Below are 26,183 nucleotides of genomic sequence, written 5' to 3' on the forward strand. Positions count from 1 at the left end.
TATCATTTGAGTTTGGATCGGAGCTGGTCCTAGGGCCAACTCCGATCGGGGTCTCTCCTAGTAGAATCGCCGATTCTCCTAGGAGAGATCCCGATCGCAGTCTGTTTCCAATATCTTAGCATCATTTGAGTTTGGATCGGAGTTGGCCCTAGGAGAGACCCCGATCGCAATCTATACTAGTAGAATCGTCGATTCTCCTAGGAGAGACCCCGATCAGAGCTGGCCCTAGGACCAGATCCGATCGAGATCTCTCCTAGGAGAATCGACGACTCTACTGGATCGACATCTCTCCTGTGACATATATATAGCAGGGATCACATTCATTCAACTTGACATTGGGCCAGAATCCAGCAGACAAGTTTTTTACAGAATCTTACACTATATGTACACAATGTACAGTATGCACACATGTTCGTGTGTATTTGATATCAGTTGACTCTATGTATGAACAAGGGCTGTCTCCAGCTTAAATTCTTTTCCATCCCAATCATTGTTTGAATGTTTGGTAGCCCATGTTATTTTTATTGGTTGTTTATCTGTCATTTTGAGCTTTGTCATGAAGTTCAGATAGTTTTGGATGCATTGGGTGAAATCTTTGTCCATCCCAAGAAGCAAATTTCCAAATCCATTGTTTCTGGAGATCACACTTAGAACTTCACATTCTTCCAGATTTTACCAAATCTCACAGTTCATGTACTGTATGTGGATTTGTGCATGCAAACAGTACAATTTGATACTATCTTCCTCAGTGCATGAACATGTAGTCTGTGAATGTTACGGTCTGTGTGCATCTGTTGACAAAGGAGACCATCTGGTGACTTTTTGCATGAAGCCACATAAACTATGCTTACATCAAAATGTTAATTGAATTACACATCCTAACGTAATCCATGATAATCTTAGGGTGTGTGTGCAGGGATAGGCCATTTACCCTAATGCACAAATTAACACACAAAAGATACACAAAAGATACAATAGGATGTGACATGTTAGGACTTCTGAGGTTTGCGGGAATTGGAATAATTCTGTTTGGAAAACACATGGGGTCACAAACATTACCTTAATGTACCTTAATTTTACAGATTGATTCACGACTGGCTTCTGTAGGATTTGGGACACGGTGAAATTAGGGTTGCCCCTAGGGCATATGCACGGACTTAGATGGATAAATCTGGATTTGAATACCGTTTGACCAGCATTTTGCAGGCTAAGGTAGATTTGCATTTGGTACTGGCAATACCAGTGCTGGTACTTTTTTGGTGTTGTTTTATGTGGTTTGTTTGTTTGTAAAATACAACAATAGTTTAAAATTATACCTGCTTAAATTACTGCAAAAAAAGGAAAAATTTTACCTTCATGTCAAAATTGAGATATAGCTTCAATTACTGCAAAAAAAAAGACTTTTTACCTCCATAAGGTATACTTTTTAGCTCTCTTTTTGGTCTGTAGGGTTGTATTTCTACAGCAACAACTTAAGAACCTTTGAATGGATTGTTATTATATTTGGCATCTGGATGTGTGTATCACAAAGGTCAAAGTTGAATTTGGCCCTCCTAGCAGCTATTCTTGGTACTGCAGTAGACGTTATTATATCTTATTCTGCGCATGTCTTTGTTATTCATGTAATACCATATTTAGTCATACCATGTCTTGTCAGTAGAGTATTCTTTCAATTGATGCACATTTATTTTATTTACCACAGTGCTGCTTAATATATTTGACTTCAAAATTGAATTTAGACTTCAGCCTTTCAGATTAACTAACTGGTCTTTTACACGCAGATGTTTCATTTGGATAATGGCACAAATTCCCTTTTTTTGCCCCCAGTTCATCAAGTTGATTTTGTTCCAGACGTGCCTTTCCCCCTGCATGCGCACTCCACTTAATACTTTATCTGTATTGATAAGTCTGGTATTTAGTACCCCCTGTAGACAAGTTGATACAATTTTAGAAGGACTCCCTTCTAGAGTCATCACTCACATCTGGCTGATTGTCAGCCCCCCTGTTGCTAATTTGATATATCTCGAAGATTTCACTGATACTATTGGACACACATATACAGTCTGACATAAATGGATATAACACTAATAGGCAGTTGGTGCAATGCTGTAGTGCATATAAGCATAAGGGTTGATGAAGCTCCTTGATGAATGTGACCGGTCATTTGCTGAAACCCTGCAGTTACTTGAAGTTTGTCCCTCACAAGGACAAAGAGTTGTTTGCTTTACCTACAATGTAAGAAAGTGAAGTACAGTTAAACCTGCCCAAAAAGACCACTTAGAGGATTGCTGAAGTCTGGTCTATGTTGACAGGTGGTCACTGTAGACTTAATGCTTGGGTCTATGGGAAAAGTCATCTAAGGGATCACCAAAACATGATCACATTGGCATACAAATGTACATGTAGATGGGTTTATGCAGAGGTGGTCAAAGTTTGACCAAATGATGTCTGCCCATCTCAGATTGCCTTGTTTGTATTGGTGACACTGCACAATATATGTTTGCTACAACCTCAGAGACAGTTCTCAATGGGCAAAACTTCAGAGCCAAAGTTTTTTAGCAAAACTATGTAACAAAAGTTGTCATCAGATAATACCAAATTGAATACATTAAGTGACACTGTAAAAAAAGAGTGTCCTAACCATTCAACATTGCTGCTAGTGCCAAAATATATTACATATTACATATTACATATTACAGATGTATCCATTTTAGAATAGTTGATAGATTTGTCAGATTTAGTTCCTGACATCCAGCTTTAGGAACCCCTGCGAAGATGTCAACTGTTTCCTTCCGCTGTCTGCCCTTGCACAGCACATCAGACTTAACTGTCCCTGTAGACCACACTGTCATTTCCGCTTCTGTCCTTTCATCAAAACCACGTTCTGTGGGGAAATAACACCACCATTTCTGACACGTGATTTCTTACTCTCGGATGTACGATGCATGACCTAAAACAGTGCTCCATGTTGCTGATGAATAACTTCTAGCCTCTACCAGACTCCAGAGGTGCTAGAAAAATAGACTAAGTTTCAAGCCAAAGTTGTTAGCCAGGCACAGAAGTTCATTTTGCAACCTAGGGCAAAAATGAACTTCAGATCTATGACCAACTACATGTAACTCCTCTGGCATATCATTCACTCAATATGGTCAATTTCTAGCAGCCTGTGAAGTCTGGTAGAGACTAGATAAATGAGACTTTGAAGCTCTCTTTCTATCAGCACAATGCATACATGTATTTCATAACCATTGTATTATTTCATATATCCATTCATTTGTTTTGATTTTCTGTTTACAGTTACATAGACAATGTTTTGAATAAAAACAATGATTTGATTGACTGTCTAACGTAGATATTAATTTTGTTTGATTTACAAGTTTTGTCTCTTAACTGTTTCTCTCCATAACCATATTGAATTGTCTTTCAATCTTTCTTTTGTCACTGTTCTTCTGTCTAATCATTGTCACAATCATTTTTTTCATGTTTACAAACTATGTTTATCTCTTCTTCTTGTTTCACTTCTACGTCCTTCCCCCTCCCAAACATGTATCTTCTGTCTAATCATTGTCACAATCATTTCCTTCATTTACAAACTACGTTTTCATCTCTTTTTCTTCTTTCACTTCTATGCCCTCCCCCCTCCCACACATGTAGCTGGGTGTACCTGGGCCCTCAGCCGCCCCCCTGACCCCCATTTCTGAGTTGTCTCAAGAGTCATTGTCCTTCCAGTCACTGGACAAGGTATACATTGTAGCTTCTGCAGACTTTTCCCATTCATACTCCCTTTTCGGGGTTGGAAAGAAAGTAGAAATTGGCTGAAAGAATTATACTGCTGCCATGTTGATTGGGTGGATGTAATGTTACAATCAAAACTGCCTATTAGAAGAAGACCACTCGAACTGAAAATATTTGGTCTATGTGAACAAGTGGTCACTGTAGACAGGATTTTGAATGCTTGTGACAATGGGAAAATAATCTAAGGGGCCATCAAAAAGGGCCACATTGGCCAGGTGGTCCTTATGTATAGGTCTTTACTTGTAAAGGTTTGACTTTACCCAAAATACCAACCTTTTCATGTGTAACCCACATACAGACAGTTACTTAAAGAAGGAAATTCTTTCTAATCTGAAGATGACTCTATACATATTGATAAAACAAATTTGGAACATTTCAAACAAACAGGATGCCTTTAACCCACCACAAAGGTCGCGACATCGACCCACCAAAATGGTGGACGCCAAATCATCTCAATAGACATAGTCTGTCTGCAGTCTAACTGGCCAATCTCTACTATTCTTTCAGCCCCCAAAGGAGCCTGATGGGGCTTACTGTAGACTTCCGCTTGGGCTTGCCTTTGCTCTGCTTTACTCCTCAGAGAAGCCTGTCTGCTATACCTGCTGCTTTAGTAATAACCTCGCCTTTTTTCCAGCGTAGGCCACACCAGTTTTATTCGTTGGTTCTCAGATTTTAATGCTAAATTGAAGTATCAATTTGGAAACAAAGTCTGGGGGCTGTACATGTATGTTGGAAAATACAGTTCCAGGTAGTACAAAAATGTAAATGTAACGCTAGTTCACCTTTATCCATGGAATACCCTAATGTCTTCTCTCTTCGGCTCTTTTCGTCTCGGGAGACGGTCAACAGCTCAGTCCGGGCCTCAGTCAGTTACTGACTATACTGGTTACAGTTCTCGCCTGGCAGTGCCTCTGATGACCCTGATGTATATCTGTTGTATTTAAAGACAGAGTATAAGGCGATATCAAGTTGATGAACGACGGTTTCAAACTGCAATATTTTGAATATATTGCAATTTTTGAAACCATCTGACAACTTAATATCGATTTTTGCCCTAAATTCAAGATTATGGCGGATATAGGTTACCCCACGGATACACTGTAAGGTGAACTAGCATTACTAGTAATATGCATGTTTTCCTCCCACCCTCCTGTTGTCATCTTGACTGCTTGCTAGGTTTTTACTTTCAATTTTTTTAAGAACCAAGGAAAAAATTGGTGTGGCCTTAACTATTATAGTATAGCCAACCTGCCTGCTTTAGTGCACTGGCTGTGCATCTAATGGCTGTTAATTTGTTTGCTCCGTTCCCAGTAATGGTATTAAATATTGTAACACCTTTGATGCCAACTGTAACTAAAGGGATTACATTAATGCCTGACATGGAAATGATGAATGATAAGTGAGCTGGCTGGAAATTATCTTACGAACAGTACTGGCCATGCTGAAACTAGAAACAACAAAATTCATTTTATGATATGTACATCAGGATGATATTTCCTTGATGGAATGTAAAGTTAAATTATTTTGTACACTTTCCAGTTTTATTCATAATTACAAGTCATTAGAATGAACTGTGTGTTTGTGTTCGTGCATTGGACAACTGTAGTTTCAAAACTGCCCCAGCTAAATATTGAGGACAACAGTTTCAGAGTTCAAAAGTTTGAAAACCTTTTTTCAGCTTCCATTCAGTCTGTCATTTTTCCTGCATGGGTACTTCAGGTTTTGGCTGATCATGAATTTTACTGCAGTTCCAACTTGGCACATATCTGATAGTCCTGATGACTCAGTACATCTATCCTACCATTGATGGGGTTATTGTCTGCCCTCCCACTCCCCAATGACAGTAAAAGGGTTGAACCAGTACTGAAAGCCCTAGATGTATGTCAGTCCCTGGCATTTGTCTTTGACCTTGGACTCAAGGGGTTTGGGTCAAATTTTGCTGCAGTGCCAATATGCTACATACATGTATTTAACCTACAACGAATTCATTTCCTTGGTCCTCGAACATTTCATAGACCAAAGATTCAAATTGGTCTTAAGGTTTTTTTATCATCTGTCGAATTCTGGAATAATTGGGTCTAGCCAGAACCCGTTAACGCTAGTCTTAGGACACATAATCGACACTCTGAAGCTGAAGAAGTGTCCTGTTATCAAGGGATTGGGTTGTCCGTCCCTCCCTTCCTTCACCTTTGTCCAAAAAGTCACCTTAAACAGAGCCCCATTGTCGCCACAGTTTGTTGTAAGCTTGGGCATGTCTTGTGGGTTTAGGTGTCCAGACAGAAGGGTTTATCATTAGTACAAGGATCAGTGACACGGCACCACTGCCACATATAATTAGCAGGACAACCATTGCAGTAGTGGATAGGCTGAACCTGCATTGAAAGCTTTTGCTTAGTCACAGACATTTGTCTTTGACCTTGGTATTTCAAAAGTTAGGTTAAATTTTTGCTGCAGTGCCAAGTTCGCGAATGTCTGATGGCACTGACGCAATAAAACTATCCTCTTACGTCCATATTGATGGGTTGGCTGTTTGTACCACTCACGCACGGCCAAAGACCTGGCCTTGGTCCAAAAAATCACTTTGTCCGCAGACCTATTGTCCTGGTAGTGTGGGGGATTTGCATGGTCAGACATGGAGGATCATCATAAGCCTCGAGGTCAAGAACATGTCGCCATGCCTAATCTTCAATATTGAGACCTGAGATATCACTACTTACTGTACCTTTTGACGAGTAGATTTATGGGAAAGAAGAACCTCAAGCCAACTGTCCACACCTTATTAATTAATGCCACACTTGTACCTTTGATAAGGTTATGTTTTGAATAGTGCTTGTGTGTGTGTCTGTCCGTCTGTTAATACAATAGCATGAAAGGCCCTGGGCCAAGATGAATTGTCTTGACATTTGGTATGTGGGTAGGTCTTGATAGACATAGCAAGACCTTGAAATGATTATATATTTTAGATTTTGGGACCACCTAGCAGCTTGTTATAATACTGCAGACACAGAGGATCATTGTAAGCATGGAGGTCAACAATGTGTCGCCATGCCAAATCTTGACTCATGACTGAGATAGGACTACTTACCTTTGCTAAGGTTATGTTTTGGAAGGTGTTCGTGTGTGTGTCTGTCCGTCTGTCAATGCAACAGCGCAAGAGGGCCCAGATAGATTGTCTTGATACTTGGCATGTCTTGATGAGACCTCAAAATAACCAGCCTTTGGGCCCACTAGCAGCTTGTTATAGTACTGTAGGGGAAAATCCAGTTTTTGTAATTTCTTATCAGAAGATGGTACAGTTACCAAATTGGTAGATAAGCTTTTGGTAACACGAAGAAGTTAATAGGAACCTTTTGCAGCTTATTCTGTGACTTCTCTTTGAGATTTGATGCAAAAGTCTGTTGTTTTCAAACATGACTCTTCGAAGCAACCTTCATCCAAAATGGATATTTTGTGTGGGGTTCAAATGTACATAATTGTATGCTGATATGTTGTGTTACGTGGTAGATACACTCACTAGTCACAGGGACTGCCCATCCTGTTCAAACATACATTGTGTATGATGTAGGAAGACACGTTTTCTTGATAATTTGTTTTTCTTAAAAAGAAATAAGAAAAAGAATATGGTACACCTCTCAGACCAAGACATACTTCTTAAAGCTTTAATAGATATTCGGTGCCCTTTGAGTCCAAATATCAGCCAAGGTTACACGTTTGACCTCTACTGTTAACACCACTTTAATTCAGACTTTAGTATTCATGCTCCGTACATGCGCCAGTATTTGCCATGCAATAAAGTCTCTAATGGTCACACTATTCAGGAGTTCACACTGCGGTGCTTAAAACCCCATCAGGAAATTTGCTTTGATGGCTCAGTCTGTGCATGATGGTGGTATGAACTCTGTTCTAACACTTACCGCGTGACTGTGTATTAATGGATGTAGTATAAGCTGTGGCCTGACATGCCAGATTGGAGACGCTACAGTTTAATACCTGTAGGTGTGACTTGGTTTTCACATGAAGAAAATTTCAGGCAACACCTTATAGTTGTGTCAAAACATCTTGCCCATGATGCTAGACTTACATTTATTAATTTGAGAGTTCATATGACTTTGTATTGGTTAGAAAGTCATTCTGGATAAAAGTTAAACTGTAATTTCCAACACAAAAAAATTACGTAAATCTTTCGACTGTCCAGCTCTAGTCTTTGTAATTTTTGTTGGAAAGTACAGTTGACAGAAATTTCATTCAGTCTTTGGTCCAGAATGCTAGATTGTATTGTCATCTTAAAAAATTAGTATAATGATAAAGGGATGGAGACATTCATGTTGCTCTATCACACTTATTGAAAAGATTAAGGGTCCATCGAGGTGTAAGTGGATCAAATGACTCTGTCTGGATATCCAGCTTGTACTCTTCAGTACGAACCACTTGTATCATGCCATAAGGCAGTAAGGGTATGTATATGCAATGCACAAAACAAACCTGCTCACAGTGTTTTTTCTCTCTCTCTCTGTGTTACAGGCCCAGTCCCAGTCGGATGTCCGCGATCCCAAACTGAAGAATCTGGACGTGCACGACGTGTGCGAGCGTCTGGCCCAGCTGGAGGGGATCAACCCGGCAGAACTGCCAAGGTGAGAACCAGACATATGTTCATAAACCAGCCACTTTGTCACACTGTTGTGTTGCATGTACTTCTCAATATGCTAAAATGGCAGGTCTAAATGTTGTGTCCTTCAGGAGAGGCATGTGACTCAGTTGAAAATGAATACCTAGCTTTGGTTAAGGTCCTCTCAGATGGAACTCAATGCCAGAGGTCCTGTGTTTGAGGAGGCCAAACCTCAAGCACATTTAAGCCATCATACTTTTAAAAAAAGAGTTGTGGTCCGTCATGTATGGTTCAAACCTTAAAGTCTGGTTCTTAGTTTACATGTACATCATGGAAAAGTGATAGTAAGCTGTTATGTCAATCCTTCCACAAATGTACCAAATGGGATTTTCAGATATCACAAGACCATCAGGGAGTACAACAACATGATCTTGGAAAGATAGTAGTCACAGGTGATAGTGACCTGTTATGTCAATCCTTCCACAAATGTAGTAAATCTCATTAGATGGATTTAGATTTTTTTTTTTTTACATCTCTCTGTTTCAGATATCACAAGACTATCCAGGAGAACAACATCAACGGTCCTGTGCTCCTGCACTGTGAGCTGGACGAGCTGAAGGTGGTGATGAACATGAAGTTCGGAGACTGGCAGCTCTTCAGGGCCTACATCGTGGAGACCAGGCACAAGGAGAGGTTCGGCCACGTCAAGGTGAGACGAATTATGGGATATATATAGGAGAATTCTTTTTACACGACCATTAGGTACTTACATTGCTTGAATTGAATTGTTCGTCCGTCGAGTCGACAAGGACCGCTTTCGTCATCATCTTGTCCATCATTCAAGTAGTCAAATGAGTTCGCAGGTGGCTGTACAGCCCTATCTTCGCTCTGAAGTGTCTGTTGCAGTGCGGGCAGGGAAGTCAAGTGATGCTCGAGGGGGGTTCTGATTGCTAACGTTTTGATGTCTCTCAGACACCTTCGTCAGAGCTTCTAACTGGAGTTCTGCTTCTCACTACTATATATGTAGCCGATGTAAGTGGCGCTTTTTCGGTGAGAAAACAATCCCAAAAGTGGCTAAGCTTGTATCCCCCTCGTCCCGGTTCATCACTGGGGTTTACTTTCTTATCCAGATCTCCTATATTCTATCAACCTGATGAAACTATTTTCGGAATTGAGACGATTTCTGTTAGAAACAGATTACAGTACCTCCGAAGGTCCTTTTTGATAATTGTCCTTGCCTCACAAGCCCTGCCCTTCAACACAGGTGTCCCAGGCTAGCCGGCACGTAGTCACCAGGCCTGGTGGTCACTCCCGACCGGGCAGTGTCTCCCCGCGACAGTTCGTTCTTTGATTTCGTTCAATTTTGATTTCACACAGAAGACAAGGTTGCCAGAATCTTAAACATTGTGTAATTTTATGAAAGCTAAATGCTTATTAGACTTTTGTATAGTTAATGTGCATGTGCTACATGTACCATGCCAGCAGTAGGGACCCAGATCTAAAATCTCTGTGTCCCCAGGTAGAGGAGGAGTTTATAGAAGACACCATGGAACTGGCCAGCAGTAGAGCCAACCTGTACCTTCTCACCTGTTACATGCCTGTCCATGATACATTCTCACATGTGTAACTTACCTGTAACACACCTGTTGTTCCCAGGTTGAGGAGGAGTTTATAGAAGACACCATGGAGCTAGCAAGCAGTAGAGCCAACCTCTACCTGCCATCCATGGTCAAGGGCGGCAGCGACACGTCCGGTTCCCAGGATTCCCTGCTGGCGGAGTTCGGCCACCTCAGTCCCCAGGAACAGATCCAGTACCAGGGTGCACTGCAGGTGGGGTCATAGGTCACTGTGTAGCACTGCTCAGAGTGTTAGTTATGTGGTTGTAATAATGCCTCCTCCATATATTTGTCTTTTGACATTTGTTTTCCTCATTGGACCAAACAATTGCTGGCATTAGATCAACCTTGTTTACATGTAGGGAAAGAGATTTCACTTTCATTTTTTTTTATTTTAGTAACTTCAGTGTGGTTCAATAAAAAGATAAAGAGATATTGGGCAAATTAAGAACATGACAGCTTTAGCTGATTCTTGGTTGACAATTATATCATTGTTGCAACAGCGCCCTCTACTGATTGTCCAGAGCAGTACATGGGGTCAAAATGCATCATACTGTTCTTATATACTGGGAGTGTGAAACTGAAGAAAAAAAATTATTGGGAAGCATCCTGACAGAGATAGTAACCTACAACAGCTACATAATTTTGTCCGTGATGAACCAAGTTAGATCACATTGAGCCATCTCACCAGTCTGGTCTCTGTGGACAGGATTCTTACAATTCATGCAAACTCGACCAAATTTGTAGATCTGTCAGAGCTCGCCGAATTTCAACATCGCCCGAGCATCTGTTGTATTTTTTCCTGAAAATCTGCCACAAATTGGACAGGGCTCGAGTGACGTCTATATACAACACTAAGGGACTGGTCGATATTTAGCGGGGGGGGGAGGGCCGGTCGTCAGAGGGGGGAGGGCCTAGGAAAAAAAAATTGAGCCGGGGGGAGGGCCTAGGAAAAAAAATTTGAGCCGGGGGGAGGGCCTAGGAAAAAATTTTTATCGGACTACCAGCAAAATTTGTCCCTCAAAATGCCGGAAATTGGCGTTTCAGAGGGTCAAGATTTCAAAATTTCCCCAGGCCTCCACAAGCTTGAGACGCCTCGCACCCGAGGTTCGGCGCCCGACATGGTAAAAAGAAAAAGGCCGGTGGCTCGCCGCTCCACATGTTGAAAATTCGCTCAGTAATATTTCACTGCCGCGCCTTTGACTCTATCTCTGTTTAACACCGCTACAATGTTGTAAAAATATTGATGTTACAGTGTTCATTTACCGTTGTATTAATAGAGGTAGGCAGAGAAAATATCAGTCAAATTTGTTTTCCTTTCTTATGAAGCTGGCGCGGCAAAGGCAGGAAGCCGATAAAGTTACCAAAATGCGACGTAAAATATAACGTTACTTCCGGTTTGCAATGCTACCATTCAGTCACGGTGACAAAATTTAGCGTACTTGCATATCTAATCTGCGCACCAACACATGCCGGTATTTTCCTCATATTTTACCGCAAAAATGACGTGAAAATGCGTATTTCTTTTCATAATTTGGAACGCTTTGGAAGATGACTTGCGACAAAGTGCCGTCTGTGAAACGGCCGGTGAGACTTGTGAATTCAGCTTTCCGCGTTTCATGTCGCTTTCTCTCGCTGTACATCGTCAGCAAACTTGTGTGTTTGGAGATCAAAATCTTTGTCGACAATGTTTAATTTGCTTAGAAGGAAAAAAGACGACTGTCACATGGCTTGGCGCATCGTGACGGCTTGGAATGTTTTGCTTGGCGCAACGTGATTTTAAACCCACTGCGCTACCTGAAATTTTGCAGACAGGACACCTCTTTCCCCACTACTATATTATAAAATCTTACACAACGTCCTTGTTGTAACCTGTACAGCTAGCAGTGAGTGCTCGACTTGGGAACTATCATAATCATCAAAAGCACGCAGTACAAGATGTGTGCAAGCCGATTCCCACGTAGGACATGCTGTTGTACGTGTCATTACCATGGCAACAGCCTTGGCTGCAGTCTTTAGATGTACCGATTGGACAGGGCGTGCCACTTTGTGCGTAAAATCGAATTAACTTGCGACCAATCACAGCCCGCAGCGGCGCCAAAAAAAGCGGTAAACGTCAATCAAGAAGAAGCGCGAACTATGGGAATAACCCGGGAAACTGCAGTGTTTTTTGACTGGACAACATACACAAGTCTCGCCAAGGCGTCGACTTGTCAAGTAGAAGTGGATGACGCGGAAACTATTGCTTCTACTACAAGTGTTGAGGGACAAGGAGAAGGGGCAGCGGTGGAGTCAGGGCTGGCAAAGATCGCGAGGAAACGATGTCGGAGCCGCGGTGGACGGCTCGAGCCTCTCAAATCAAAGAAAAATGGCGCAAGAGGCGGCAGTGTCTTTGTCACGTCGGAGACGAGTGGTGTGTGACGCCTGTTTACAGTTTGCACCAGGAGGAAAACATCCTTAAACGATTCCTTTGTCGATAGTTTTAAAACTATGAAAATCGGAAGCTTGACAGTTCATGAGTCCTGTGATACAGGCACAGCTACTGAGAAAAGAATCTGAACTAACGTGTCAAAAAATAAATGAATTCCCGTCAAAATGCCTTAAATCGTACAGGTTCCGGGTGATTCCGATCGGATTTTGCAGGCATTATTAGAATCGTGAATAAAAGTGAATGTTACCGAAGAAATAGTATCATAATTCTTTGTCATGCTTGTTCATGTGCCAGTACACCTAGAACACCAGTACAAATGGCCTTTTGATTTAGAACTTTTCTTACGCGCTAACATGTTGCTACAACATCGAGCGGGCGTGCCACTTTGTAAATATTTTTTTTTCAAATCATCGCAATATCCCTACTATGTGCAGGCCCATTCCGTCATTTTTGACCGACAAAATGGATGTACAAAAAAAGCGTGGCATTTTTAAAAGATCTCCCGAGTAGAAGTCTGCGTTCTAACGCCCCGGGAGAGGTAGAGACTGAAGGCGACCGGTCGACCCCGGCCCGCCGTGGGAAAATCGTCCTTACGCTTCGGCGCCCCCCTCCCCACTAGTTTTGGTTAGTCGCATCGTGCTGACGTTTTTGTTGGCATTTTCCCCCGAGTCACAGTCAGTTATTGCCACCACAGAACCAACAAGTCCCAAAGAAATGTATATTATTTGAAAATAAGTCTCCGACAAGCTGCTCCGGGGCTACTAGCCGAAATCCAGGTACAAAATACTTTTGTTGCTAAAGGTTGTTTGTACTAGTAGAGTGGCATCATTTATGAATATCAAAAGAATAAAGTAGCCTCCATGAAGAATATATTTATGGGCTCCGAGCCATTCAATTTCCCTTTTATCCTAGGGGTAAGAGATCTGCTTCGCGACTGAAACGGAAAACCAGTATCAGTATGGTGTAAAGGATATTTCCAAGCGGGAGCGCGGTGATTTATTTGCGTCTTGAATATTTTTCAAATTTGATAGGAGGGGGGAGGGCCTAGGAAAAATATTTTGACTTGGGGGGAGGGCCTAGGAAAAAAAATTTGACCGGGGGGAGGGCCTAGGAAAAATTTTTTGACCCGACCCTCTGACGACCGGCCCTCCCCCCCCGCTAAATATCGACCAGTCCCTAATAATGTATATCCCCCATAGCATCGCTTGGACATGGACGAAGTGAGAATCGACTAACCTGGTAAAAAGCTAATATTTGGATCAACTCTTACTTCTGAGTTTTGGGAAATATGTAGGACATGAGTGGGGTAGACAGGCACCCTAAAAACAATAGTATTTACAGGAATTTTATAATAGACCAATCCAGGGCTCCAGCCAGCTCGAAATTTTTTTCCGTCAGCTAATTCCAATCGTCGTGAAAACCGCGAAAATTCATTTTCCCTTTGACACTACAAAGTAGTAAATGTTGCCATTGAGACCTTGAAAAACAGGTTTTAATGAGATTATCATATTCAAAAGGGCACCGACACCCATTGTCAACAATCATGACAATAGCAAAACAAACAGTGTGTGGCTTTTGCAGCTGTGGACGGCGTCCCCAAGCCACCTGTAGCTTCCGCCAAGGATTTTTGCCCGTCAAGGTTGACAGATTGGTTTTAAAATTTTTCCGTCAGACGCAGCAAATTTCATACTCCTGCCGAAAAGGACCATTTGGAGCTCGCCAACAAGTCAACTGAGCTAAATTCTTGCTTTGTAAGGGACCGTACGGCGTTTAGTGAGGGGGGAGGGCCGGTCGCCAGAGGGTCGGGTCAAAAAATTTTTGCATGGCCCTCCCCCCAGGTAAATTTTTTTTTGCTAGGCCCTCCCCCCAAGACAAAATATTTTTGCTTGGCCCTCCCCCTCCTATCAACTTTGAAAAAAATATTCAAGACGGCAATAAAGCACTGCGCTCCCGCATTTGGAAATGTGCTTTGCGCCATACTTTTTCATGATTTTCATCGAGAAGCAGATCTCTCACCCCTAGTAAAAAAAGGAAAACAGAATGGCTCAAAATATCTGCTAAATAGAGGGATAAATATCTGCTTCATAGAGGCATAAATATTTGCTTTATAGAAGCTATTTCATTGTTTTGATATTAAAACAACACCTAAAAAGCATTTGTACCTGGATTTCTAGTAGATTTGCGCGACGAAGCGGCGCGCGCCCCGCTCCCTAAATTTACGTATTGCAAGCTCGCGGGCCTGAGCGGCTTGACGGAAACTATTTTCAATTTACATATATTTTGGACTTTTTCTTGGTTCTATGGTGGTAATAACTTACGGTAAATCGGGGGGAAAAAATGAAAATTAAAACGACAGCACGATTCGACTTCCAAAACTGTAGTGGGGAGGGGGGCGCCGACGCGTGACGCTGATTTTCCCACGGCGGGGTAAGACCGGTCGCCTCTCTCTAGCCGCCGGCGGGCGTGAGACCGCAGACTTGCAGGAGATCTTTTAGAAATGCCACGCTTTTTTTTGCCACGATTTCCTGCATTGCTTTTTTATGGGAAAATTTGCTGGTTAGATGACATTTCTATGAAAAAAAATACGAGGGTTTCAAGTTTTTGAGAACGACGTTCCGAACACCATGTTCGGCGCCAAAGGCACGAAGAATCGCAAGGTAGGTCCGGGAGAATTTTGAAATCTTGACCCTCTTAAAAGCTATTTCCTTCAGTTTGAGGAGATATTTTGCTGACAAACAAAGCTAACTTTAATAGCATTTCAATTTAGAAATACAAAATTAAATCCCCCCAAACACATTATCACGATGTCGGTCATCAAAGGCGCGAGGCCGGTCACGTCAAAAGGGATCCAGGGAAATTTGCAAATATTTACCCTTGAGCTCTGAAACGCCATTTCTTACATTTTGAGGGCAATAAGACAGTGGTAAATTTTGCCGGCAGACTAATCTAGAGTTTAATAACATTTTTGTGCGTGAAGAAGGTTTTCGAGGGCGTCATGCATAAGCCCCGCCCCCTCCCTTTCGCATTTTCACTGTATCCCGAGCGCCAACCTCGGGCGATCCCTTGCAGAGGTCCAGAAAAATTTTGAAATCTTGACCCTCTGAAACACCGTTTCTTGGATTTTAAGGGACATATTTTGCTGGCAGACCAAGCTATTTTTTTTTTGCATGGCCCTCCCCCCGAGTAAAAAAAAAATTGCTAGGCCCTCCCCCTGGCAAAATATTTTTTTGCTTGGCCCTCCCCCCCCTGGCGACCGGCCCTCCCCCCTCGCTAAATGCCGTACGGTCCCTAAGGGGGCTTAATGCTTGTGTCAATGACTAAAAAATTTTTTTAAGAACCAGCAAAAAGGGGTCACATTGGCCAGGTGGTATTTTTGTAGAGGTGGTCACTAGTGTAGGTTTGACTGTATCCAAATTAAAATAGTAACCTTTTTATTTGTAACCCACATGCAGACAGTTATTTGAAGAAGCTAATTCTTGTATATAGGTTTCACTGTCGTTCACATTGAGTCACTTAACTGATGATAGTCTCCCCCCAGGCATACATGTGTTGTAACCGAAATCAAGCTGTACATCAAGACTTAGTAATTTGTATTGTTAATTTGGGAGTTTTTTTTAACAAGGTTTGACTATAACATTCCTGCATCTTGCCACTTGATATCTATTATAGAATGTTTGTTTCCGGATCACTGGACTGTGGTCTGCATTGAGTTACCCAACTGATGTTTGCCAAAAAGCAGTTACTCAAGCAACTGGATATGATTTTGGAACGGTCAGACGTTTCAACTAGCATCCACTAGTTTTTGTCAGTGACACTGAAGTCATCTGGAAGAAACAGGTCTTTTATACCCTAATATTATTAAGATATAATGAAGACAATTTTAAATGTCCAATCCATAGTCGATGCTAGTTGAAACCTCTGACCGTTTCCAAAATTATATCCAGTTGCTTGAGTATATCTTATTACCTGGATGTCAAACCTTCATCGACCTAACTAATGTTTGTCTCCTCCCCCCAGGCATACCTGGATAGCATAGAGAACCAGACAGTGTCCGTCCGGTCCAAAATTCCTGTCCGAAGGAGCCCCAACACGACCGATGACAAGAAATCGGTGGAGGAGGAAAAGTACCAGTCCAGAATCCCCCGGCTGGGCAGCAGCAAGCACGACTTGTCATCGCTCCACTCAGGCAGCGACGAGAGCCTCCACGGACAGCCCAAGTCAAGGTCGCACTCAATGGAGAAGCTGCGCCAGTCGCCCCGACCACGCAGCTCGACACCGCCCCGCGACCCCTCGCCCCGAACGAGGGCGAAGGTACACACAGTACAGTCCCCATCGTATTCTATGAAGAGCTCCTTCCGAAGGAGCTGGAGCGGCACCAGCCCCCCCACGGTTGGTTCCGAGGCGAAACCCTCGCCGGAACCCGGCACAGACTCTCAGGGCAAGGGCCTGCCTAGGCTCAAAACCCTCCCCACGGACTTTGCCACGGTCGTCATCCCCAACAGTGAGAGCTCCGAGCTAGAGGACCTGACGGATATGTCCCCTCTCGTTACAGATGCAACCGAGAAGGAGGGCCAACACGGCATTGGGAAGATTGGGCGCACGTTGGAGAATATCGCCAGCGCCTTTCGAACCCCACGCACAAGCGCCAAGTCAAACAAAGACGACGCGGAACCCCTCCTGGACATGGAAGAGGGGGAGGGCAAGGGCGCGGCGTCACAATCTGACTCAAAGACACTGACCCAGCTCACCCACTCGAGTTCAGGAACCCTCACAGAGGTCACCCCCCTCCCCACCCCCGACCAGGCTGTAGATAGACACTTAGACATGAAGAACCCTTCAGACAGTTCCCTGTGGAGAAAGAGAAAACACATTCCTTCTGTGTCGGATGACAGTCCCGCTGGAGAGAAGGACGATTCTGGCCCTCAGGCCAGACTAGCAGGCGAGAAACCTGGCGCAGTCCAGGACGGAAGGAACGGGAACAGGAGAAACAGGAGCCAGGAGAGAGAACAAGGCGTCGAGGACAATCGAAGGAACAGAAACGATAACGATGGAGCCCTACGGCACGCCGACTCTTACTCCGCCAACAGACCTGCGACGTTGTCGACAGAAAACGAACAGTCCCCGAGCAAACAACAACAACAGGAGAGCTTCGACGACTCTTCAGAGAAGAAGAAGGGGACGAAGTTGACAAGAAGAGAGTCCGGGAGGCAGAAAAGCAGGCTGCCGGTTTTCAGGACTGGATCAGGAACAGCCCCCGGACAGGAATCCCCCGCAGGCACCAAGCGACAGAGCCCCGAGAGCACGCCGTTCGGCTCCAAGAAACCGAGCACACTGAGTATGACGAAGGCTGACCTGGAGTTGAAGGGAAGTGATGACGAGACAGCAGGGAGTTCGGGACAAGTCAGCATTACCATGAACGAGCTGGCTTCCACAGGAGAGACAGTGTTGTAACACTGTTGTAACATGTGTTGTAACGTTAGTTGACCTTTATCCGTGGGGTAACCTATGTCCGTTGTTTTTACAACAGGGTACTGAGGGATATTGACGGATGGTGGTATCGAACTGCAATATTTTGAAAATACAGTTATTTCAAACCATCCTCCGTCGACTTGATATCCCTAAATATCCTGTTTTTAGAAACAACGGATATAGGTTACCCCGCAGCTAGCGTTAACCAAAATCGAACTGTACATCAAATAATTTGTATTGTAAAGTTGGGAGTTTTCTTGAACAAGGTTTGACTATGACATTCCTGCATCTTGCCACTTGATATCTATTGAAAAAAAATCAAGGGAAAAAAATCTAGCAAAGATTTCTATTAACAGTTATTAGTGATTGACTTTGGCGTTGTAATCCGTCAGAGTGACCTTTTGACCTGTTTCAAATTTTTATTACAATATAATGTTGCAGTGACTTGTATTCTCAGATGACGATGCAAGAAAATTATTAAGACTTTTGCCTTGTGGGGAGGCATGAGCAACGTAAGACCTGGTAATCTTCACCTTTGACCTCTATAGGGGATGATGTTGAGTTTGGGGTTGTCTGATATTATTACCCAGAATTCCTTCTTGCTGGTAATGTAAATCTGGGATTTCAGCAAGAAAAGGTTTCTTGAAAATTAATGACATTTATGTACAGCAATCTTTAATAATGATGGCCCTAAAAGGGCAACACTCAAGGATCTCAGAATGTATTCTTTTAACGACTGTACTGTACTTGACCTTGGGGCACTCAGAGCTTTGTGACATCGAGTCGAACTTGACCTCCAACGTGGATGCCGACACTCGTGGCACGATACTTCAGTGTACAGATCTCTAATTTATTGGACTTGCCAGTTGTGTGTACAAACGTTTCGATGTGCTGTCCTGTAATAGTGACGATCAGACGTCTTCTTGCATGTAAGCCGCAAAATGCTCTCACGTAAAGCAACGCAGTGTTTGTTGTGCTGTATGTTAATAATGCCCAATCATTGTAACCATGCACATTTATACAAAAAAAAAAGATACATGGTATTGAAGGGAAAAGAAAGAAGACAAAAAAAGAGAAAAAATCCCGTTTTCCCGAAGTTTTCCCGAAGTTGAAGCAAGAAACGTGTAGAAAACTAGGTAAGAGTGAGAACAGCCTAAGGTAACGGATCTGCTCAGGTGTGTTAGTGATGACGTTTGTTATCCAATCGTGGGATGTTTCCTCATTCCATTGGCATTGTGACGTTGGTAGGACATACGTAGTGTACAAAATGTAGTTCTGATGGCCACCGTATGGGATCAGACATGGAGAATTTTGTTCCAGAAATATAATTTAATTGCATTGAGTCTTTCCATGAACCTATGAGGTACAAATACACCTTTTAAACATGTATTATATAAACACGATGTTGCAAAAAGTTTGTTTCAGGGTATAGTAACTGTTGTTTTTAACAGAGGATTTTTGAGAGAATGCAGTCCCGAATGTTGTAGTGTTTATGGCAGCAGGGTCTGCTGAGTTGTTTTTTTCTTCAATTTTTAGTCACTACAAATGAATTTATTATGGACAGTTTTTGTCTTTCCTTGAAGGTCATTAGAGTGACCTTGAATACATCAGTGTTACCGAGGATTGTTAAGTCATTAGGTTATTCCGTAGTACAATGTACATCAATTTTACATGCTACAAATGTTAACCATGATTGTGTCCAAAGGATATGGATTCTATAGACAAGAAGAATCTTGAGTTGAATCTTGAGTAGAATTGCTGCTTTTGGAAATTTTGTGATTTATCTGTTAAATTATATTCATATTTGAAACTTTATCGAAATTTACACGTACCACCTTTGATATGATGCAACTTGACGGTTTTAGTTTGTTGGTTTTTATTCACATTTTCTTAATCGATTTTTGGGAAAACCAGTATATGGGATTGTTTGACAACTGGGCTTCTCCTGATCATGTGTTAATTCTCCCCAGTAGACATGACTCAAAAACATTATTAGTAAATTGGAGTAGGTAAGGAGAAATATATAGATGATCTTCCTTTCGTTGCAGTGGTATACAAGTAGCCCACTTGAAAACAAGACACCGAGTATGTTACACTTGTTATGACACTGAAATCAGTATGAATTATAGCAGACTGATTAGAAGTACTTTATTTGACAGAAAGTGGTCATCATAGCTGCAAGTAAACACTGTTCTCATGTGCACTGTAAATCACGACATGTAGGCATAAGTGTGTGCCCATGCTGCCCTCCCCCGCTCAGCCACAAAGGTGGTACAGTCCCACCAATCAGGAGGCATTGGAGGAAGTAACCCGACCCATGGCAGCCATATGTACTGTTGCTAGGTGACATGTTGATGCTGTTTTCTAGTTGGTGTTGTGCAAAATGATGCCAGCCGCTTTTGCAAGCCATGCCCGTGAATATCCCGTAGCCATAGCAACCAAATTACCATAGCAACCATGGAACCCAACTGTTCTGTTGGCAAACTTTTTGCACAACACTGACTACATATTAAGTAGCATCATCAGTTGCTTGTCTGGGGGGTATTGGTAAAACTTGAGCCTTTTGGCACAAACTTGTACTGGGGGCAGGGAGACGACTTAGCACATCTTTGTTGTGGTTGAAATGTGCCAAGGAGTAAAAAGAATGTAATTTGTATGGCACCATTTTGTAGTAGACTTCATTGTGAGAATCATCTGAACAAATCTGACCTGAGTGCTGAATACCGTTGGATAAACGTATTTGACATTTGTAAGACCACAACTTCATCTCTTACTTGCTACATGCAGGATTTAATATACTTCAGTTCAGATGATCACACCCCGGCTGCCATAGAAACAGTTGCTAGGGACTGCCATAGAAACAGTTGCCTGGGACCGCCCTGAGTTGTGGAAAGGCAGGGGAGTGCAGCATGCTGCACAAACTGTCACAATAAACATCACGTGTACATGAACACCACAGGCCATGTCTCTTCTCTCACTGTCAAGTCGAAAACATTGATCTTATAATAAGTAATAAACTGAACCTAAAGCTATAAAAGCTACATAACCACTCACTCACTCCGGCGAGCTCGCTCGGAATCTCCTCATAACTAGTTTCCTCCACCCCTGAGTGCTACATAAGACATCACCAATTTAATTTGTTGGTTTTCTGAACTTGAAAAGATTTTTAAAAAAAAACCTTAACTGGAAAAACATAATAATGATGCCTGAGGACCAGGTTTGTGCCTTGGGGTGCATACAGTCATATTCAAGTTTTTCTCCCTGCCCTCTAGCTTTATGTCTTCTTGCCATAGAGGATGTCATCCATAAAATTAAGTCGATGTGGCCTTATGCAGTAGCCTGGTATCCAACCGTAATATTGCTCCAGAGTCTCTCCTCTCCACCATTGCGAAGAGGAGAGAAGAGACTCGGGAGCTATATTATGGCTGGATACCAGGCTACTTATGCAGCTCTAAAACACAGTTGAGGCCGGCTTAGCCAGGGTGTTGGCAGCTGATTGGATGAAGAACGTGATGATTGACAGCTGTTCCTTGAGCTCCTCGAGTTTGTCCGCTTTTCCGGGATCGGTCCAGTCGCTGCCCATCCTCCTGACCGCATCACCCAGAGCAGGGAAGGTGTCGGTTGTGTAGAGGCCGCTAGACAGGATGGTGTGCCTGCAAGGGAAAATTGTATCACTATTATAACAATTTTACAAAAATGCCCATGCTATTCCAGAGCAAGTTGCTTGGGGGCCCAAACCTACACAACTTCTTCCGGATATTAAAAGCTATCTGCCTTTGTTGTGTAAAATAAGAAGACAATAGCATGTCAAGGACAAACGATACAATCACCGGAAGTTCTGCTTCAAGGCCTAGGGTTAGGAGTTAGGATGTCCGGCTGAGTTGACCCCACACCCTAATCCCTAACCCTAGCCAAGTTGACCATGGTGTTTGGCCGTGTTGACTGGTTCAAGTTGCTAAAGGGCTACAAATGTATATCACCAGATCCCGCACCAAATTAGGGAATAACGGTGCATATATATACATGTAACAACTTTACCTATAGAATTTCCTGTAGGGGATGCCCAGTGGATCTATGAAGGCCCTCTCCATCTGCATCAACTGGTCATTGTACATCCGGGCAACCAGTGGGCTGTGAAACACATACAATGAAGCTGTTAATGAATGAATGAATGAATGATCTTTATGGAATGTTCCTACCCTCATGGGCTAAATGTAGTAGGTATTATTAAATGTTACAAGGAAGATTAAAGGTAAAATACTAGTACTTTTAGTGATACCAATGAACCTTTGGATAAACAATACTGATCATGATGATCATCACAATCAAATTCCGTGGGGACAATTGACAACATAAGATAACCAATGCAGACTGGAACACTTTGCCCATGACAGAGGTTATCTGTCAGACTTAGCCTGGGTATACATAGTACTTTGCTCCTATGTTCCTTCTGGATGAGTGGGTCCCAGAGTGCTCGTTCCAACAGGTGTTCCAACGCCAAGTGAACAGAGGAATGTTGGAATGTCTGTTCGAACAAGGAGCTTTTTGATGAAAGCTCCTTGGTTCGAACGAGCGCTTGAACTCATTCCTTCATTCACTCATGTGTAGGGACAAATCAGCGCCCTTGTCTAAAATATGGACAATTCCAGACGTTAGAGCTGTCAAGGTTCCCAAACAGAATAGCAGAGAAGCGACTGTATATGGTGTATAATAAACGTCGGAGCGAACTACTATCCGGATAGTACCCAGGCTATGGCAGTCTGCCATCAAAACATGACATCTACAAATTTATGTGCAAGACAGGAAACAATGAACAATAAACTGTCAGTGAGAGAGTGAATTAGTGAGTTTGATAAGAGAGAGTCACATTTCGTATTTGGCAGTGAACAGAAAACAAGTTTTTCTGTGTTTGACTCACTCTGTCTCGTTTCCCAAAGAGGACAGTTCCTCCTCGAACACCATCGCTGCCTGGGAGAAGTTAGCCACGGCTGACTCCAGCGCATCTGAAATGTTGCATGTTCATGCATGAAGATGTTTTTTGCACCAGGAATCAAAATGTAGTACTCTGGAAACCAGAATTTAGTCAGGGCCGGCATGACACCTCCCCAGTGTACATGTATATCTAAAAAGGTCCTCGGGAAGACCTGCCTGGGCTGCCGGACAGATTCTATGCCGGTCCTGGCTAAAGTTTGGTTTCCAGGGTAAAAATGTGGGGGAAGTGGCCACAATACCAGGTGCTCCTGTGCCAACTTTGACAAGACGATGCAAGATAGTGATTCGTCATTGGAGCTGATGCAACTTGATTTGAAGAGGCGCTTATTCTGTGATATTCACTCAAAACACAACCATGGCAAAGAGGCCAGAAGAGGCCAAAGATAACGACGGGATTGCTAACACAGTCATAGGAGTGGCATCACTTATCAGTAAAAATAAGATCAGATGGTTATGACTGCTCACCTAACGAGATGGCCGACCCTTCAAACTTGTCCCCGTACCCATTCTCCAGCCAGTTGTACATCTCCTGAACTGTGTCTGCGTACTCAGAGGGATCGATTGGCAGAATCCAGGACTCGGCGAGAGAGAGAGCCACGTTCCCCCACAGCTGGGACATGAGGCGGTGGAACTGGAAGTCAGGATCGATGAAGCTCTTCTGGAGGTGAAACGTCTCGTAGGCCGTGTGGTAGAGGGGGAAGTTCGGGTAGGTATACTGCAGGAGTTAACAAGTTTGTTCATTTGTTCAGTTCAGACCCTTGTAGCTAGTTAAGTGTCGACATACAGGGCACAGTAGCATATAGGGCACAGATCATTTTATGCTGTTTTTGACAATGATTTTGATTTTGGCACCAGATGCTGGAATGTGAAGCTATTACTAGTTGAGCTACAGGGACACCTATAGATTTTCTTAATTATGCTCTATATCACTGGCTCTACTTGAATGAGGTATCTTGATACTTTTGCATTATTGTAGATGTAAATACTTAAAGTTTTTCATATATGAATATTAATGATATTAGTCAATTTCAAACTAAATGTCTTAGCTTTTTACTGACAATGGTCATCTTTTGTTTGCTAGGCAAACTCAAATAATGTTAAGACTGGAAGTACAACAATATACATCATCATACAAAAGAACATTTTGAATGATAAGCTGACTTTGCAGCAGGTTTGCATCATTGTATAGATACATGTAAACACACTTCCAAAAGGAAGAGAAGAAAAAACATTTGAATACTGCTTTGCTCACCGTGTACCGATGGACCAGTGCTAGATCCAGGATAGGGACCCCGATCCGTCTCACAAACGGCACATAATCACTGGCTGAGGCAGGGAGGTCAATTCTGATGGAGTAAAAGATTTTACATCAATCAATCATTGACAAATAACTTTATTAGTGTAGCATGTGTTCATCTAACATCATGACATATTTAAAGTGGTCGCTTAAAAACATTACAGACAAGAATTCGATAATGGATTGTATCAAAAACAGATACACATATAGATAGCTAAATTACCAAGTCTTTTTTTGTTAAGATGGTACTAGTGTACAGTAGATACTATTCTCTTTACAATGCAGGTACTCAATACAAAAGTTCCTCATTGACAAGCAAATGGAGAGATGTTGCAAATGACCAGATGCTTCAGACATTCAGCATTCAACCTAAGAAAGATGGCAGATTCTGTATGAAACAAAAAAGTGAAAGTGATATCTATCCAGTTTAGCTCAGCAGCAATTCTTCCACTGGTTGTGACAGAGAAGACAGATGCAAAAAAAATAGCATTTAACAGTTTTTACAGGTTCATTGTACCAGAGAGATTCCTCTTGCTCTTTCCAACAAGCAAAATGAACAGTGAAACACATCTTAACATCCCATCGTAATGACTGCAGTCCTTTCCAGTAGCATGCATTTTGGGTGTTTTGGTGTTGGGTTTGGACTTACTCCGGAGGTGAATCAGGAGCACTGGTTTGGGGGCTGCGTTTGCTCCACACTTGATACAGAGTGTCTCCATCTCGGGTAGATACTGGCCATGGGACCTTAGATTTTACAAGTAAATAAAAAAGGTTACATGAATACATTTGTACTAGAATATCATAATACTAATGTAAGCCATTTTTTAATTAATCAATCAGGACACATCCATTTTATTTGTTGGTTGATGGATTTAAAAAAACTATAAAAAATAATTTTAACTGGAAAACCATAATGAAAATCAAAGCCTGAGGACCAGGTTTGTGCCTTGGTGCACTCAGTTTTATCGGGTGAATACAGTCATATTCTAGTTTCCTCCCTGCCCTCTAGCTATATTTTTATTTTTCAAAAATCTGTGAACCAACAAATTAAATTGTTGTGGCTTCAAGGGCAACTGCAGGTACAAATGTATTGACTATTTGTTTTCCTCAAATATCTATCACACTTGCATGAAAAGAGAGAGACAGTTTAGTCACCATCTTGGCAGCTTCCTTCAGTACAGGCTTGAGGGAGGGAGTGGCTCGAGCGCGGAGAGTGTAGTCATCTGTAGGCAACAATTTCATTAAAAATCATAAAGCAATTTTAAACATGACAGGGTCCTGAACATAAATATGACGTGTATGCAAGTGATTTTACCGTGTATCATGTACACAACAAGTGTACCATGGCTGGGCATGCTCACAAGTTGCATTTGAACCTGCCACACTTAAAAAGTGTAGGGGGTCCTTCCTTGTGTGAGTATATCAAACCCCTTATTTGTATAACTCCTACGTATATGTAACCCCTTCTTTGCCTATTGAGTCAATGATCTTGCCTAAGCTTGAAATTTCTGACTAAGGTAGAAGAGATACAGTAACTGCTTCTGTAACAGTAAGCATTAATTCAGTGCCCAGAAGTGGTCTGTGTGTCCTTGCACTGAGCAAACTCACTAAAAATGATCTAGTCAGACTTCTCTCACCTCTCACTGCATTGTCCACATTGATGTAAGCCACAGCGCGATCAGACATGATTTTGCCAAACTCCTGGCGGTAAACAGCAAAAGATTAGCATATTAATATTTATTGTTTACTGGACACTTGAGTCTGCTCTGTAGAAGATCATTAAGGAACAGTTATACATGTATTTTTTTTCTTATATATATAATGTTATATATATTAGACATTAACACTTGTGTGATCTGCGGTGTCTTAGCAAAGACCAGATTTTCATTTCATTTTTCAAGTTTTCAAAATTTAGATTGCCAATAGGATCTCTCCTTGGTGCTGAATCTTTCCCTTAACCACATTCCTTCATTGAAA

At 42.3% G+C, this 26,183-nt stretch overlaps 2 protein-coding genes across 4 annotated transcripts in view; one reads left to right on the plus strand and one right to left on the minus strand.

The window, feature by feature from the left end:
- LOC118418909 (kinase D-interacting substrate of 220 kDa-like) overlaps nucleotides 1–20,868 on the plus strand; it is a 39,412-nt gene extending 18,544 nt beyond the window's left edge. For 2 of the 3 annotated variants that reach the window (XM_035825047.1, XM_035825049.1), the window contains exons 2-6: nucleotides 3,655–3,741; nucleotides 8,317–8,426; nucleotides 8,948–9,110; nucleotides 10,058–10,231; nucleotides 16,466–20,868. In XM_035825047.1, the coding sequence (XP_035680940.1) occupies nucleotides 3,655–3,741; nucleotides 8,317–8,426; nucleotides 8,948–9,110; nucleotides 10,058–10,231; nucleotides 16,466–17,899 (1,968 nt within the window). In that variant the 3' untranslated portion in view covers nucleotides 17,900–20,868. The remainder of the gene's footprint in view (nucleotides 1–3,654; nucleotides 3,742–8,316; nucleotides 8,427–8,947; nucleotides 9,111–10,057; nucleotides 10,232–16,465) is intronic. The other variant, XM_035825048.1, reaches the window with a different exon arrangement.
- LOC118419282 (putative N-acetylated-alpha-linked acidic dipeptidase) lies at nucleotides 19,442–24,718 on the minus strand. The gene is made up of 6 exons (XM_035825629.1): nucleotides 24,711–24,718; nucleotides 24,162–24,255; nucleotides 23,375–23,624; nucleotides 22,836–22,920; nucleotides 21,956–22,048; nucleotides 19,442–21,570 (listed from the first exon to the last, which is right to left on the minus strand). Exons 1-6 carry the CDS (start codon nucleotides 24,716–24,718, stop codon nucleotides 21,369–21,371), a joined length of 732 nt encoding a protein of 243 aa, XP_035681522.1. The 3' UTR covers nucleotides 19,442–21,368.
- Between the last annotated feature and the right edge of the window lie 1,465 nt (nucleotides 24,719–26,183).

The sequence above is a fragment of the Branchiostoma floridae genome, chromosome 7 (genome assembly GCF_000003815.2).
Source record: "Branchiostoma floridae strain S238N-H82 chromosome 7, Bfl_VNyyK, whole genome shotgun sequence".
Taxonomy (NCBI): domain Eukaryota; kingdom Metazoa; phylum Chordata; class Leptocardii; order Amphioxiformes; family Branchiostomatidae; genus Branchiostoma; species Branchiostoma floridae.

Coding starts and splice junctions, on each gene's coding strand:
- LOC118419282 (XM_035825629.1), bottom strand. Junction 22,921..23,374: donor AGGGTCGGCCATCTCGTTAG/GTGAGCAGTCAT, acceptor GCAACATTTCAG/ATGCGCTGGAGTCAGCCGTG. Junction 21,571..21,955: donor CCCTACAGGAAATTCTATAG/GTAAAGTTGTTA, acceptor TTTCCCTTGCAG/GCACACCATCCTGTCTAGCG.